This window comes from Lampris incognitus, chromosome 8, assembly GCF_029633865.1.
Source record: "Lampris incognitus isolate fLamInc1 chromosome 8, fLamInc1.hap2, whole genome shotgun sequence".
In the NCBI taxonomy this organism is placed as follows: Eukaryota; Metazoa; Chordata; class Actinopteri; order Lampriformes; family Lampridae; genus Lampris; species Lampris incognitus.
The window spans coordinates 34,010,443-34,025,001 of NC_079218.1; the positions used below are offsets into that span (position 1 = coordinate 34,010,443).

General features: G+C 43.6%; 1 protein-coding gene across 1 annotated transcript in view; it reads left to right on the forward strand.

Moving 5' to 3' along the window:
• Positions 1 to 14,357, forward strand: part of LOC130116877 (glucocorticoid receptor-like) — a 159,427-nt gene extending 145,070 nt beyond the window's left edge. Inside the window, exons 5-8 of the mRNA XM_056284965.1 lie at positions 72 to 216; positions 7,260 to 7,390; positions 11,659 to 11,816; positions 14,022 to 14,357. Of these exons, the coding sequence (XP_056140940.1) occupies positions 72 to 216; positions 7,260 to 7,390; positions 11,659 to 11,816; positions 14,022 to 14,174 (587 nt within the window). The 3' untranslated portion in view covers positions 14,175 to 14,357. The remainder of the gene's footprint in view (positions 1 to 71; positions 217 to 7,259; positions 7,391 to 11,658; positions 11,817 to 14,021) is intronic.
• Positions 14,358 to 14,559: the final 202 nt, after the last annotated feature.

The window sequence follows — 14,559 nt, forward strand, 5'->3', positions numbered from 1 at the left end:
CATTTCAAATGAGTTAATCCCTTTGTGTGTGTGTGTGTGTGTGTGTGTGTGTTACCTGTTTGACCCACCAGGCTTCCGTAACCTGCACCTGGATGACCAAATGACGTTGCTGCAGTGCTCCTGGCTCTTCTTGATGTCCTTCGGTCTGGGCTGGAGATCCTATGAGCAGTGTAACGGCAACATGCTGTGCTTCGCCCCTGACCTTGTCATTAATGAGTATGTGCAACAGTTGCTCTTTGAAAGTCCATTGATTATATAGTATTACGTTTTTCACAGCGCCATTTTTACAGTGGCATTGCTACCTTTAAGGCCCATGTCTACCAAAAATTATTCTGATCTGTTCTGTCAGCAGTGTATGTCAGAGCCGATACAGAGCCATTTCATTCAATGTGTTTATGTCCCTGGGTGCATGAGATGGACGTGTCTCACATAGCAGCCTTTGGCGGTTCGCTAAATTTATGTGTCCATTCTATTTTTACTGGAGCCGCTGGCATCTGTGAAGCATGGGAATACACTATTTTGACTTGTGGATATACATATATATATATATACACTCACTGGCCACTTTATTAGGTACACCTTGCTAGTACCGGGTTGGACCCCCTTTTGCCTTCAGAACTGCCTTAATCCTTCGTGGCATAGATTCAACAAGGTACTGGAAACATTCCTCAGAGAGTTTGGTCCATATTGACATGATAGCATCACGCAGTTGCTGCAGATTTGTCGGCTGCACATCCATGATGCGAATCTCCCGGTCCACCACATCCCAAAGGTGCTCTATTGGATTGAGATCTGGTGACTGTGGAGGCCATTTGAGTACAGTGAACTCATTGTCATGTTCAAGAAACCAGTCTGAGATGATTCGAGCTTTATGACATGGCGCGTTATCCTGCTGGAAGTAGCCATCAGAAGATGGGAACACTGTGGTCATAAAGGGATGGACATGGTCAGCAACAATACTCAGGTAGGCTGTGGCGTTGACACGATGCTCAATTGGTACTAAGGGGCCCAAAGTGTGCCAAGAAAATATCCCCCACACCATTACACCACCACCACCAGCCTGAACCGTTGATACAAGGCAGGATGGATCCATGCTTTCATGTTGTTGACGCCAAATTCTGACCCTACCATCCGAATGTCGCAGCAGAAATCGAGACTCATCAGACCAGGCAACGTTTTTCCAATCTTCTATTGTCCAATTTTGGTGAGCCTGTGCGAATTGTAGCCTCAGTTTCCTGTTCTTAGCTGACAGGAGTGGCACCCGGTGTGGTCTTCTGCTGCTGTAGCCCATCTGTCTCAAGGTTCGACGTGTTGTGCATTCAGAGATGCTCTTCTGCATACCTCGGTTGTAATGAGTGGTTATTTGAGTTACTGTTGCCTTTCTGTCAGCTTGAACCAGTCTGGCCATTCTCCTCTGACCTCTGGCCTCAACAAGGCATTTTCGCCCACAGAACTGCTGCTCACTGGATATTTTCTCTTTTTCGGACCATTCTCTGTAAACCCTAGAGATGGTTGTGCGTGAAAATCCCAGTAGATCAGCAGTTTCTGAAATACTCAGACCAGCCCGTCTGGCACCAACAACCATGCCACGTTCAAAGTCACTTAAATCACCTTTCTTCCCTATTCTGATGCTCGGTTTGGACTGCAGCAGATCGTCTTGACCATGTCTACATGCCTAAATGCATTGAGTTGCTGCCATGTGATTGGCTGATTAGAAATTTGCGTTAACAAGCAGTTGGACAGGTGTGCCTAATAAAGTGGCCGGTGAGTGTATATATACACAGTGAAGACAGAGAAAATCAATATATTATATGATCTCTTTATTTAGCTAAAATAGCCTTTTCCCTTAATTGAAAGTAATACATGAATGAATGGAAATACCCACCCACTATGTATTGGCAATAATCTAGTGATACGGTACGTATCACAACACAGGGATTACAAGTCAAAATTGTACCGAATTCGGGGGGCAGTCTGGGAACTGCCGCAGCCAGGACGCGAACCCGGATCTCCCGCACCACAGACGACAATGTTAACCAGTCGACTAAAGGGTCTGACCCATTAGCCAAGGGCTAGCAAGTCTATTTATCCGTGCACGTTACAATATATTGTGATACTGTAAGCAAGGTGATATATTCCTATTTCATAGGCCTGTGTTTTTTCTTGGTTACACTAATTCCTGTCTCAGTTTATGTTATGTTGGAGTGGAAGAGTCAAATAGCCGGAGATAGATTACAACACTGCCATCTAACGGTTGGGGTTTACGCATAACACAAAACGAACCACTGTCTGTCACGAATCTTTGCATGTAAACTATTAATTAAAACTCGACAGTGTTTTTAAGAATCGATACAGTATCATGAAACATAATATAGCGATACTCAAGTTTATGGATATGTTCTAACGCCAGTGATATATTTACTGTGGACAAACCACTTTAGATACTCTTGGTAAGCGGTGTTACTGCTTTCACCACCAGAGGGGGCTGCTGGCCTCCCTTATTGTGTGTTGTAAATCCTCCACTATCATGTTGTGTGACTTGCGTGAGGCTAATTGACCAGAGCTCTTGCTGTAATTTGATACCACCAAACAACATTGCCTGGCAGGACAATGATGCAAATTCTTTTACACTGTCATTGTGTAGTGATCAGCATGCTAGCTATATTGTTGTGCATGTATAGATATTAAACCTAGTAAGCCTACATCAGTACTGAAGCAAAACAAAACACCTGTGGAAGTGCAGGAATGAGGAGACGGAGAGATCGAGTCGAGTCAATTCCGTTTACTCGCCACACAAAACGACACCGATACAGCGCAATCTCTCGTGCCAACCAGCTAACCGCTAGGCTGCTGCAAACATGGCTCCACCCCAGAAAATCTAAGCAGTGCCTACGTCAGCACTCTGAACGTCTGCCTTAAAGGAGCAGCAGCCCCTGGTGAATCTGACCTCAATTGTGTATCACCACACACCTTCATTTTGTCATTACAAAATACAGTTTAAACAGTGTTAAGGCAATGCCATTAATGTGGCTTTAATTTTATTATTAATATTATGTTCATCCATCCATTATCCAAACTGCCTATCCCCAGGGTCGCGGGGACGCTGGAGCCTATCGCAGCAGTCATTGATTGGGGCAGCAGGCGGGGAGACACCCTGGACAGGCTGCCAGACCATCACAGGGCTTATTGAAGAATAACCACTAAGCTTTATAACGCTATAGCTACAAACACGAGTACTCTCCATAAAAAAATAAAAGGAAAAGGGTGGACGGCGGGTTTGCGACTGAGGCTATTAGTGCTGTGAGCTTGGTAATCATGACCGGTTTTAATATTATGTGACTAGTATTTTCTTTCACTGACATTTATTTAATCAGTTGCTAGCTTAATTTGCACTTTTTTATTCAGGCTGTCAGTCAAACTTTATTAGTGTCTTTCTGGATTCACTCATCAGTGCGTGCGTGCCCAGTGCTGACGAAGTGAGTAATTTTGTATCATAAATGTGAAATGATTTGACATTCAAATAGTTTGAATGGCTGTGGTAGCCCGGAAGGTCTCTGGTCGCAGAATACACCGACAAACAATAAACACAATAACGAGTTTACAGGTTACCATTTTTTATATTTTCTTTTACCCACCCAGCCCCTGGAAGACAGTGATAACCAATGACAAGCAATACAATAATATCAACAATAGAGTGAATAAGTAGATGGTCAGGAAAAAAAAGTGGACAAGAAAAGTAAATAGATAATAAAATAAGACAAATTAAAGTAAAATAAAAATTAAAAAAATAACACTGCTTCAACTTGTTTATATTTGGCCATGGGGTCAAGGAGTACATTGATCAGGGTGTGCTACAGGCCGATAATATCATGTAGAAACAGGTAATCAGTCAGGAGGAAGAACAGATAAGCCATTAAAGTAGAAGACAAAGGGTTGCCACTTTTTTTTAAAAGTGCTTGCTAGACCCTGTAAGTGCAAACTTTATCTTTTCTAGATGCAAAAACGACATCACATCTTTCAACCAGGCAGAGAATAGGGGGGAGGTAAGTGATTTCCAGGTTAGGAGTATTCATCGTCTGGCTACATGTGTTACGAAAGCAATCATGTCAACCTCGTTGGAATTGCAAGGGAGAGGCTCCGCTGGCACCCCGAAAATGGCCAGTAACAAGCAAGGCTGTACATTGTTATTTAACAGCGTTGAGAATACATCGAAAATCGAAGACTAATATGTTCCAAGCTTTGGGCAAGACCAGAACATATGTGAAAGATCTGCTTGTAAGCTGCTGCAACGATCACATTTGGGATCAGAATTAGGGTGAATTTCATGCATTTTAGATTTAATGAGGTGGGCTCTGTGCACCACTTTTAGCTGGATCAAATTGAGTCAAGCAAAGAATGATCAAGAATTCTCCCTATCTAATGCCATTTCCCACCAGTCCTCTGCCAGTTCCATTCCCCCCCCCCTCCCATTTGGATTTTGACTTGGGGACTCTGTCACTGTTCAAAGACATGGTGTTTTGATAAATTTCAGATACAAGCCCCTTCTGAGTAGGAGAAAGCTTAAAAAGGTTCTCCCATAATGACTCTTGAGGGGGCCTGGGAAAGGAATCAAACTTAGTACATATGAAATGACGGACCTGAGGATAACGGAACACATTTGAACGTGGCAAACTAAATTTAAGACATAAAGAGTCAAAGACAGACAAAACATCACCATCACACAGGCCTTTGAAATAATTTATACTCATTTACTCTTTCCATTTTGGACTCAACCTTTACTCTCAGGAGCAGACTAAGTGGTTATTGCTAATAGGCTCCAGGCTTGACGTTGAGGAAAATGACGGTGGAACTGTATCCGTCATTTTAAAGTGGACAGCACCAAAAAGTTTGAGGAGTGGCGGGAGGGAGATAGAGGGAGTGAGGAATAAACCGGTGCAGACAGGGGGGGTGAATGGCATGATTGCACCTCTAGGTTGCACCAATTAGTCTCAGGGGGTTTTTAACCAATAAATACATTTTTGTACGTTGGCAATCCAGTAATAATGTATAAATTTAGGGCGCGCAAGACCGTCACAGTTCCTTGGTCTCTGTGAAATAACTTTACTGATTCTAGGAAGCCCCCCCCCCACATAAATGTAGTTATTGCCAGATCTAATGTGCGAAAATAAGACTTGAGTAGAAATAGAGGCAGGCATTGGAAAAACCTACAGAAACTTGGGTAAGATGTTCATCTTAATGCATTACACTTTTCCTGAGAGTGAAAGGGGTAGAGTGCTCTGACACTACAAGTCTGATTTCATGTTGGCTACTAATGGGACAAAGTTGGCTTCAAAAAGAGAGGGCAGTGTGCGGGTAATCTTGATACCCAGATATTTAAAGCCTTGCTTAGACGGACAAAAATAAATTGAACACTTTGATTTTTTTTTTTTTTTGAGCCCAAGTATTGATTGGGAAACATTCACTTTTCTGAAAATTTAGTTTGTAACCTGAAAATGATCCAAAGTCCCTTAGGATAGATTCAATTGGTTGATGGAAGACATTGGATTTGTTGTAAAGAGCAAAAGATCATCTGCTATGCTCAACTCCATAGCGTGCGATACGTCGAAAATGGGGTGAGGCCTTGAGCTCTATAGAGAGCGGTTCAATTGCTAAGGCGAAGAGAAGAGTACATCTTCACTGTATTGTGAAACCACACTAAATGTGTTACGTATATCATTCTCAGCATTAGTTAATTACCATATAAACTAGTGGCTTGGGAAACTAGTCGTGCAGAAAAGAATCCCTGGTTTCCACAAGCCTTTTTAGCAAGAGTCCCCACAGTAAAAGATAAATGAGGCGTTCCCCTCATTTATTAGGCCCTTGGTGCAAATTCCAGCATTTTCAACAGAGATCTTCTGACAGAGTGAATACTAACAAACCACTGAGATCATAACCCACCATCACCATGGAGAGAAATGGTTTTCTCCATGGACTCATATGAGCATGACTGACAATGCTGTTAGCCTCAGTGTTTCTGTGTCTTTAAGGGAGTTCCCCTTTGGCTTGTAACCCTGAATAGATACTTGGATAAGTCCCCATAAAATTCCAATTTAAAGTGGGGTGCTTTTTTGTTTTTCCCATTTCTTCCTCCACAAATGAAATGCTTTTTAATTTCTGGTGCTCTGTGCTTTGGCTGTTAAAGTCCCTTTTGGAAGTGTTACAAAAACATTCTCTTCAATTTAAATCATGAGGCAAGTGGTCAGAATGAGGTGCTATAAGGAGGTAAAACCAATGAGAGGGAAGTAAATACATAGGCACGTATTAAAGGTTAAAAGATTAGGCGTCTGGGTGGCATGGCGGTCTATTCCATTGCCTACCAATATAGGGATCGCTGGTTCGAATCCCCGTGTTACCTCTGGCTTGGTTGGGTGTCCCTACAGACACAATTGGCCGTGTCTGTGGGTGGGAAGCCAGATGTGGGTATGTGTCCTGATCGCTGCACTACCACCTCCTCTGGTCGGTCAGGGGGAAGGGGGAACTGGGGGGAATAGTGTGATCCTCCCACATACTACATCCCTCTGGCAAAATTCCTCACTGTCAGGTGAAAAGAAGCAGCGGGCGACTCCACATGTATTGGAGGAGGCATGTGGTAGTCTGCAGCCCTCCCCAGATCGGCAGAAGGGGTGGAGCAGTGACCAGGATGGCTCAGAGAACGGGGTAATTGGCCAAGTACAATTGAGGAGAAAAAGCGGGGGGAGGTTAAAAGATCTCTGCCAGTAACACTGGCACATGTAACGGGCAGAGGTATCGGATCAGAACCAGAGGCTGGCTGAAGTGTACACTGTATTAATTTTAGTACCAGGCAGTAATGTGCTTCTGTGTTCTGCTGGAATTAGGTCGTGAGAGCCCTGGAGAGCTCATTTCATGATGTCTCTGCCTGCTGGTTCATAGCCACTTCCTCTGCCATATTTGTTGGCTGAAAACAGAGTAGCAAATTTGTTGAATGAGCTTTTTTAAGTTTAATCTGCCTTTGTTTGCCCTGCCCCCTTTCCTTGCCTCCACCACTTTAATCCCCATTCTCCTCTATCTCTACATACTTTTCCCCCTCCCACATCGATTTTAGCTTTCATCCTCTCTGCCTTCATGCTCTGCTTTCGTTTTGAATTCCTTGTAATCTTCTCTACCCACGTCTTTCCTTTGTCCTTCCCCCCTCATGTATCACTCATTGTCTGCCCCCACTTCTCAATTTCTTCCCCTGCTTCCTCTCTGTCTGCCCCCAGGGAACGCATGAAGCTGCCCTTCATGACAGACCAGTGTGAGCAGATGCTGAAGATCTCTAATGAGTTCGTCAGACTGCAGGTGTCCTACGATGAGTACCTGTGCATGAAGGTCCTGTTACTGCTGAGTACAGGTAATGGAGTACAAAGCATTATGACAAACTGAACCGGTGTTTCTTATCAGTTCTGAGTGCAAATCATTCTGGATTAAATACCATTTAGGATATCCTGGTACCTGAAACAGATCAGCGTGTAGACAGGGTTGCCACATCTTCAGTTTAAATCTAGTGTAGGATTTGTACTGCCTGTCTTCCCCTCCATCAACCCCACATTTCTTATCTATGTTCACTGTCCTATTTAACAAAGATGAAAATTATGAAAAAAGAAAAGCCTAACCATAACAAACACTCAATTATAGTCAATGAGAGAACACTTCTGATGGCCGCCATGTTGTTTTGCCATGCATGTTTTCTTATTACATTGTAACACACTAAACCATTTCAGGGCCCTGCTATAACCAAAAGACACATGCACAACTAAACCTGTATCAGCGTAATTGTTTAACTTTTTATTCAATAAATGAAATATAATCCTCAAGTATCAGGCATTTGCGAAAACATTGAGATGTTGGGGAAAAGCAATTTAAGAAAGATTATAGTTCAAGCAAGTTGATTTACAAATACTATATACCCCCTCCAGTGACATCAGCCAATTAAATTTTTAAAACTTCTTTTGAAAATCATCCATGTTTCCATCTAAATGTTAAGTTACGAGCAAAAAACTTTTAGAAAAGGGTGTCGGGTGGTGTGGGAGTCTGTCTGCTCTGTGCATAACTGTAGTCCGTTGACTTCCGGTTTTGACCGCGGCAGTCATACCAGTTTCCAGTTTATTGCCATATGCTATCATCAATGGCATATTGTTCGCGATGCCTACAAGATTTACCACGGATAAATGTCAACGACGTGTACAGAATTTTCGACGCACTTTCACCTGCAACCACCAGCAAATGGGTGAAAGGTTTCAAGTTTTACATGTCAAGTTACATCCACAATGTCAAGGGTGAGTAATTACAAACTCTACGAAGAAAAACAAGTTCGCAGACACCAAGCTAGGCTATAAACTAGGCTAGAATATAAGCTTAATTACTCACCCTTGTAATTATGTACACGTCATTGACATTTATCCATGGTAAATCTAGTAGGCATCACAACCAATACGCCATTGACGATAGCATACAATAAACTGGAAACTGGTATGACTGCCGCAGACTACAGTTATGCACATCCGTTGCCTATCAACACGGGAATCGCTGGTTCAAATCCCCGTGTTACCTCCGGCTAGGTCGAGCATCCCTACAGACACAATTGGCTGTGTCTGCGGGTGGGAAGCCAGATGTGGGTATGTGTCCTGGTCACTGCAATAGCGCCTCCTCTGATCAGTTGGGGCACCTGTTCGGGGACTGGGGGGAATAGTGTGATCCTCCCACGCACTACGTCCCCCTGGTGAAACTCCTCACTGTCGGGTGAGAAGACGCAGCTGGTGACTCCACATGTATCGGAGGAGACATGGTAGTCTGCAGCCCTCCCCGGATTGGCAGAGGGGGTGGAGCAGTGACCGGGACAGCTCAGAAGAATGGGGTAATTGGCCAGATACAATTAGGAAGAAAATGGGAGAGGGGGGCTTTTAGAAAATAAACACATGAAATTAATGCACAAATGAATTCTTCCTGGACCATTTTGAATTTTGAACATACCTTTGTTATAAAATTGGGAAATAGCTTAAAAGACTTTCTCACATTCTCAAATTTCGATTTTATCCCTCAAAAAAAACAAAAACGGCCCTAATACTCCTTTGTACTTATGAGAAGTAGCGGTACCCCTATATAAGAGCAAGGAAGGCTGATATGGTGAACCGTTGAATAGCAGTCCACTTCAAGCACTGGTGCCCAGATTGCCTCATAACACGTTGCCTATTGCAAAATGTCGAAAAACCAAACAAGGTAGCGGAGGAGCAAATAACTCCCACTGCCATGGATGTGGTTTCAGCCACGCTTGAGCAGTCAAGTGCCACAACTTTTGAAAATGTACTGCTTTCCAGCAACACTATTTCAAGGCATTTACATGATATTTAAAATGATTTGCAACTGCAGCTCCTGGAGAGAGAGAAAATGTCACAGCAGGCTGCTCCTTTAGCTGTGTATTTATCGCCATCTTAAATGGCCCTCAGAATAACACAAAACTTCATGAAAAACCATTACAAAACCAACATTTTGTTTTAGTTCTGAACACTTGAGCTGTGGTGGCCTGAAAATTAAATCCAGGAAAGCAGCTTTCTTTCTCTTTTACTCCAAATGAGTGATTGAAGACAGGATATACTTCGGGATGGTTTGATTGCTATTTGGAAGAAACAAGATTTCCATGCTGAGCAGGGGTATTTTTGTATCTTGAAGCAAATATCACCTGATTGCTGTTTGAGTTTGTATGTGCTATCAGGGCAGCTATGTTATGACTTGGCTTGGCGACTGTTCTCTTGCACGCTCATGTACATGGGATACATTCATTCACCTGCACACACAAACAGATGCTAATTATATCATGCTTTACAGTCTGCAAGGGGACAATTTGATTTTTTTTTTTTTGTCAACTTGCTAGTGGCTGAGCTGCCAAGCCAGACAGCTCCAACAAGTGTTGCATGAGATAGAAATAATTACTATACCACAACATAGACTATCTTCTCCAGTGATAACACACACCCAGAGCTGTCATAAATCATAAGTGTAAACAATGTGTGTATATATAGCAACACTTACATTGTTAGTTGAAAACAATTGCATCGGTGTGTGGCAGGAATATATATATATATATATATGTAGCATTTTTTTCCAAAACCGTCAATGGTGTTGCGGGTGCTCGACAAATGAGGAGCAGATCCTGTATCTGTGTTTTTTCTTGTATCCGTGTTGATATATATTTCTATATGTGTGTGTGTGTGTGTGTGTGTGTGTATGTGTGAAACTTAAGATAAAATCTGTTTTTCGCTACACAAAAAAAAAATTGTCTCAGGGTAAAGCTAGCAAACACTCAGAGCAAAGGCGGGTTACTGCTTGTATTGGGATATCTGCCATCTATTTGAATATGTAAATAGGACAGTGATTTATCCTGAGCTGCCCTGTGTGGCTTTGCATGATCTGTGGTACGGTAATTGTGGTTTTGCCTGGGCTGGAGGCCAGGGCTCCTGCTTAGCTAGCCATAGGACTGAGACGAATATGGAAGGAGTGGGTGTTGGCATGCCACGAGTTAGACATTGCGATTATCACAACTATATTTTTGTTTGTTTGTTTGTTTGTCAACCAAATGTGGCTACAAGTGTTGACCAGTAGGGTGAGAATTCTGTGTTTGTTTTGTAATATACATGGATAAGTTTTTGTTTTTCTTTAGGTCTGTGTTAATCCCAGACCTTCATCTGAGCCACATCAGATGCTCTGCATGGCAGCCATTGATGTTGCCTGTGGTTTTGCATAGTTTCCATTGCCCTCATCAGGCTGGCTAGAAGTGGTGTGTGTGTGTGTGTGTGTGTGTGTGTGTGTGTGTGTGTGTGTGTGTGTGTGTGTGTTTGTCAGTACATGTTTGTGTGTGTGTGTGTGTGTGTTTGGGCATATGCACTTGTGCATGTATACCAGAACACAGTATTTTGGTGTTTTCTCTATGCTGCTCAGTCTAGTTAGACTCCAAGTATCCCACCTAAATTCTTCTTTCTGAACTATTTTTTTTTGGAACTATCTAGCTATATTTGGGACCTGTGTGTATGTGTGTGATGGGGGTTCCATATTGGGGTCCTAGGGTGACTTCGGCAAAATGAAGACAAATTGATTTACACTGTTTTTCCATACCCATCGTAGTTAGGTGTGGAAGAACAATAATCACACAATGATTATGTGCAGATACACACTAATAACGTGTTTGAGAATGAATCAGGATTTATTCTCTCTACTTACCTACCTGCCCACAGCAGGGGCAGTTATGAAAACCTGGATGCAATCATGTATCTAGAGAAAAACAGAGTGGGGTGGGAATGGATTTGTAACCTAAGGAGAGAAACAAAGGAAATGGTTAGAACTTGATTGGAGCGCAAGATAAGAATATGTATGATTTATAGATCTATAGGTATATATCTATGTATGTACACGTCTTTTATCCCAGAAAAACCTTCAAGGGATTACTGGGCAGATATAATTTCATGTTGTAGCTTACCAGTGTTTTGGCACCAATTTTGGACTAAAGGTTGGCTATAACAAATGGATGTGTAACCTAAGAAACAGTGGGGTATTATATAATCATGTAATGGCTGCAAACCGGCGATTACCAGCTAACATGAAGACTGATATTTGCTTGTTTGTGTGCAGTACCGAAGGATGGTCTGAAGAGCCAGGCGGTGTTTGATGAGATCAGGATGACTTATATAAAGGAGTTGGGAAAAGCCATTGTCAAGAGAGAGGAGAGCTCCAGTCAGAACTGGCAACGCTTCTACCAGCTCACCAAACTACTGGACTCCATGCAAGAGGTTAGGACTTGCGCACACGCACACACGCACACACACACACACACCATTGAGATATATACACAAAAGCATATAATAAAAATAATACAAAATAATAAATTAAACTTATATAGCACTTTTCTAATACTCAAAGTCGTAAACGGGCTGAAACAAGACGACAGATAAACATAACACAGACATACAGGGTTGGATGGGAAGGGGGCCTACATGAGGGAGAAGCGGCAGCCACACACGACACCAGCAGTACTCTCCGACTTGGACAGATACAAAAGGGAAAGAAAAACAAACATCATAAATCACATAAATAACAGATGAAGTCTGAAGAGGTGAGTCCCGACCAATAATCTGAATGAGGGCAGACTGCAGCAGTGTCCGATGCGCTTGGGGAGGGAGTTTGGGAGGGAGTTGAGGGGCGGAGCAGGTCGAGCGCTCGGTCCCCAGCCTGCCCCAGACCAGGGGTGGATGAGCGGACGGGGGGGGAGGCATGAGAAGGCAATGGAGAAAAGGTGTGTCTTGAGACGGGATTGGAAGAGTGGGAGGGATTCTGAGTCTCTAATGATTTGGGGGAGTGAGTTCCAGAGCCTGGGAGCTGCCCTGGAGAAAGCTCAGTCACCAAAGCCGCAGAGGTTGGACCTGAGGGTAGAGAGAAGGGAGGCTGAGTTGGATCTGAGGGACTGAGAGGGTTGGTAGGGGGAGAGGAGGTCGGTGAGGTATGGGGGAGCCAGTTTGTCAAGGGCTTTATAAGTAAGAACCAGGATTTTGTAATTGATCCGATGGGAGATGGGTAGCCAGTGGAGGTCTTTTAGGACGGGGGTGATGTGGTGCCAGGATTTGGTGGAAGTTAAAAGTTGGGGGGATGCGTTCTGGACCAATTGGAGTCTCTTGATATATATATATATATACACACACACACACACACACACACACACACACACACACACACACACACACACACACACACGGTATGAAAACACACACTAACATTTCTGGGACATTCAAACACTAGACGCAGCAAGTTTGCTTTACATATGGATCCTGTTGGAGATCCTTTCACTTCACAGCTTCATTGTACCAGTAAGGATCTAATTTCTGCATCATTATTGGGTATTATTTGCTACAATGGCCATGTGGTTTGTATTGACTGTCTGCATCCAAAAAGTCTGAAGAGCCCCCAGTTATCATGCTGACTAATGTAAAAGCCAGAATAAATGATAACTCGGTTCAATAATATCGATTCACAATCACTGCTTCTCTCTCTCTCTCTCTCACACACACACACACACACACACACATACACATAGACACATTTATCACCATTTGAGTATATCTTATACTGTGTTTGCTGTATTTGTCTGTGTCTGTCTTGCACTGTTTGGCAAAGCCACAGCCCTTATTTCATTTTTAACATGTGCCTGCACATTGTTTTTAATGACAATGGATTGCATTAAATTGAATCATCCTTTGCACTGGTAATTGCCAGTCATTTTATTTGACTTTTCATGTGTTCCTACAGGGCACCGTGAATTCTGGTTTGCTGCATGATATATGCTGTTTTTAAAAACAGTTGATTCATCAAGTTTTAATAGATGGATTCAACTTGTGGCCAATTTGAATAAAACTGAAATTCAAAGGGTGTCCGGGTAGCATAGTGGTCTATTCCATTGCCTACCAACACAGGGAATGCCGGTTCAAATCCCTGTGTTACCTCCGGCTTGGTCAGATGTCCCTACAGACACAATGGCCATGTCTGCAGGTGGGGAGCCGGATGTGGGGATATGTCCTGGTCGCTGCACTTGTGCCTCCTCTATTCAATCGGGGCACCTATTTGGGGGTGAGGGGGACCTGGGGGGAATAGTGTGATCCTCCCATGCGCTACATCCCCCTGGCGAAATTCCTCACTGTCAGGTGAAAAGAAGCAGCTGGTCACTCCACGTTTATTGGAGGAGACATGTGGTAGTCTGCAGCCCTCCCCGGATCAGCGGAGGACTGGAACAGCGACCAGGATGGCTCAGAGAACGGGGTGATTGGCCTGGTACAATTGGGGAGAAAAGGGGGGGGGCAAAAAAAACCCTCAAATTCAAAACAGGCTTCTTATAACTAAGGGTCTTTCTTTGCATCTCTGTGTGTTCGTCTTTGTCCATCTCCTCTCTATTTGGCCGTTGGTCTTTTTGACTGTCTGTCCCTCATCTATCTGTCTTTATCCACCAGATGGTGGAGGGTCTTCTTCAGATCTGTTTCTACACCTTCATCAACAAGACCCTCAGCGTGGAGTTCCCTGAAATGCTAGCAGAGATCATCACTAACCAGATACCAAAATTTAAAGATGGCAGCGTCAAGCCCCTGCTGTTTCATCAGAAGTGACTGCCTTAAGCTGTGAAACAATGCCTTAAATCCTGCCCTGCTCTTGAACCCTGCTTGGGCCCCAGGCCCTAGCTTGCTCCCCCCAACTCAGCCCCCAGTCTTTGTGACCTCCCCATCTGATCCCCCAGTCTCATTCTTGTCCTTGGTACTTCCTGCAAAGCCTTGACCCACCAGACCCCTAGAAGACACCTCAACTACACAGAGGAGTACAATACTCCCCATCTTTAAACCTCCTCCTAAGCCCCAGGTTTAGGCCTGTACCCCAAGACAGCCCCAGCATCATATGGTCGACATTTGTTGTGGCCAGGAAAGTGTATTTGGCCTCCAGGTGAGATTGTTCGTGGCTCAGAATGTCTCAGGTTAGGGTGACTTCGCTACACCTAGC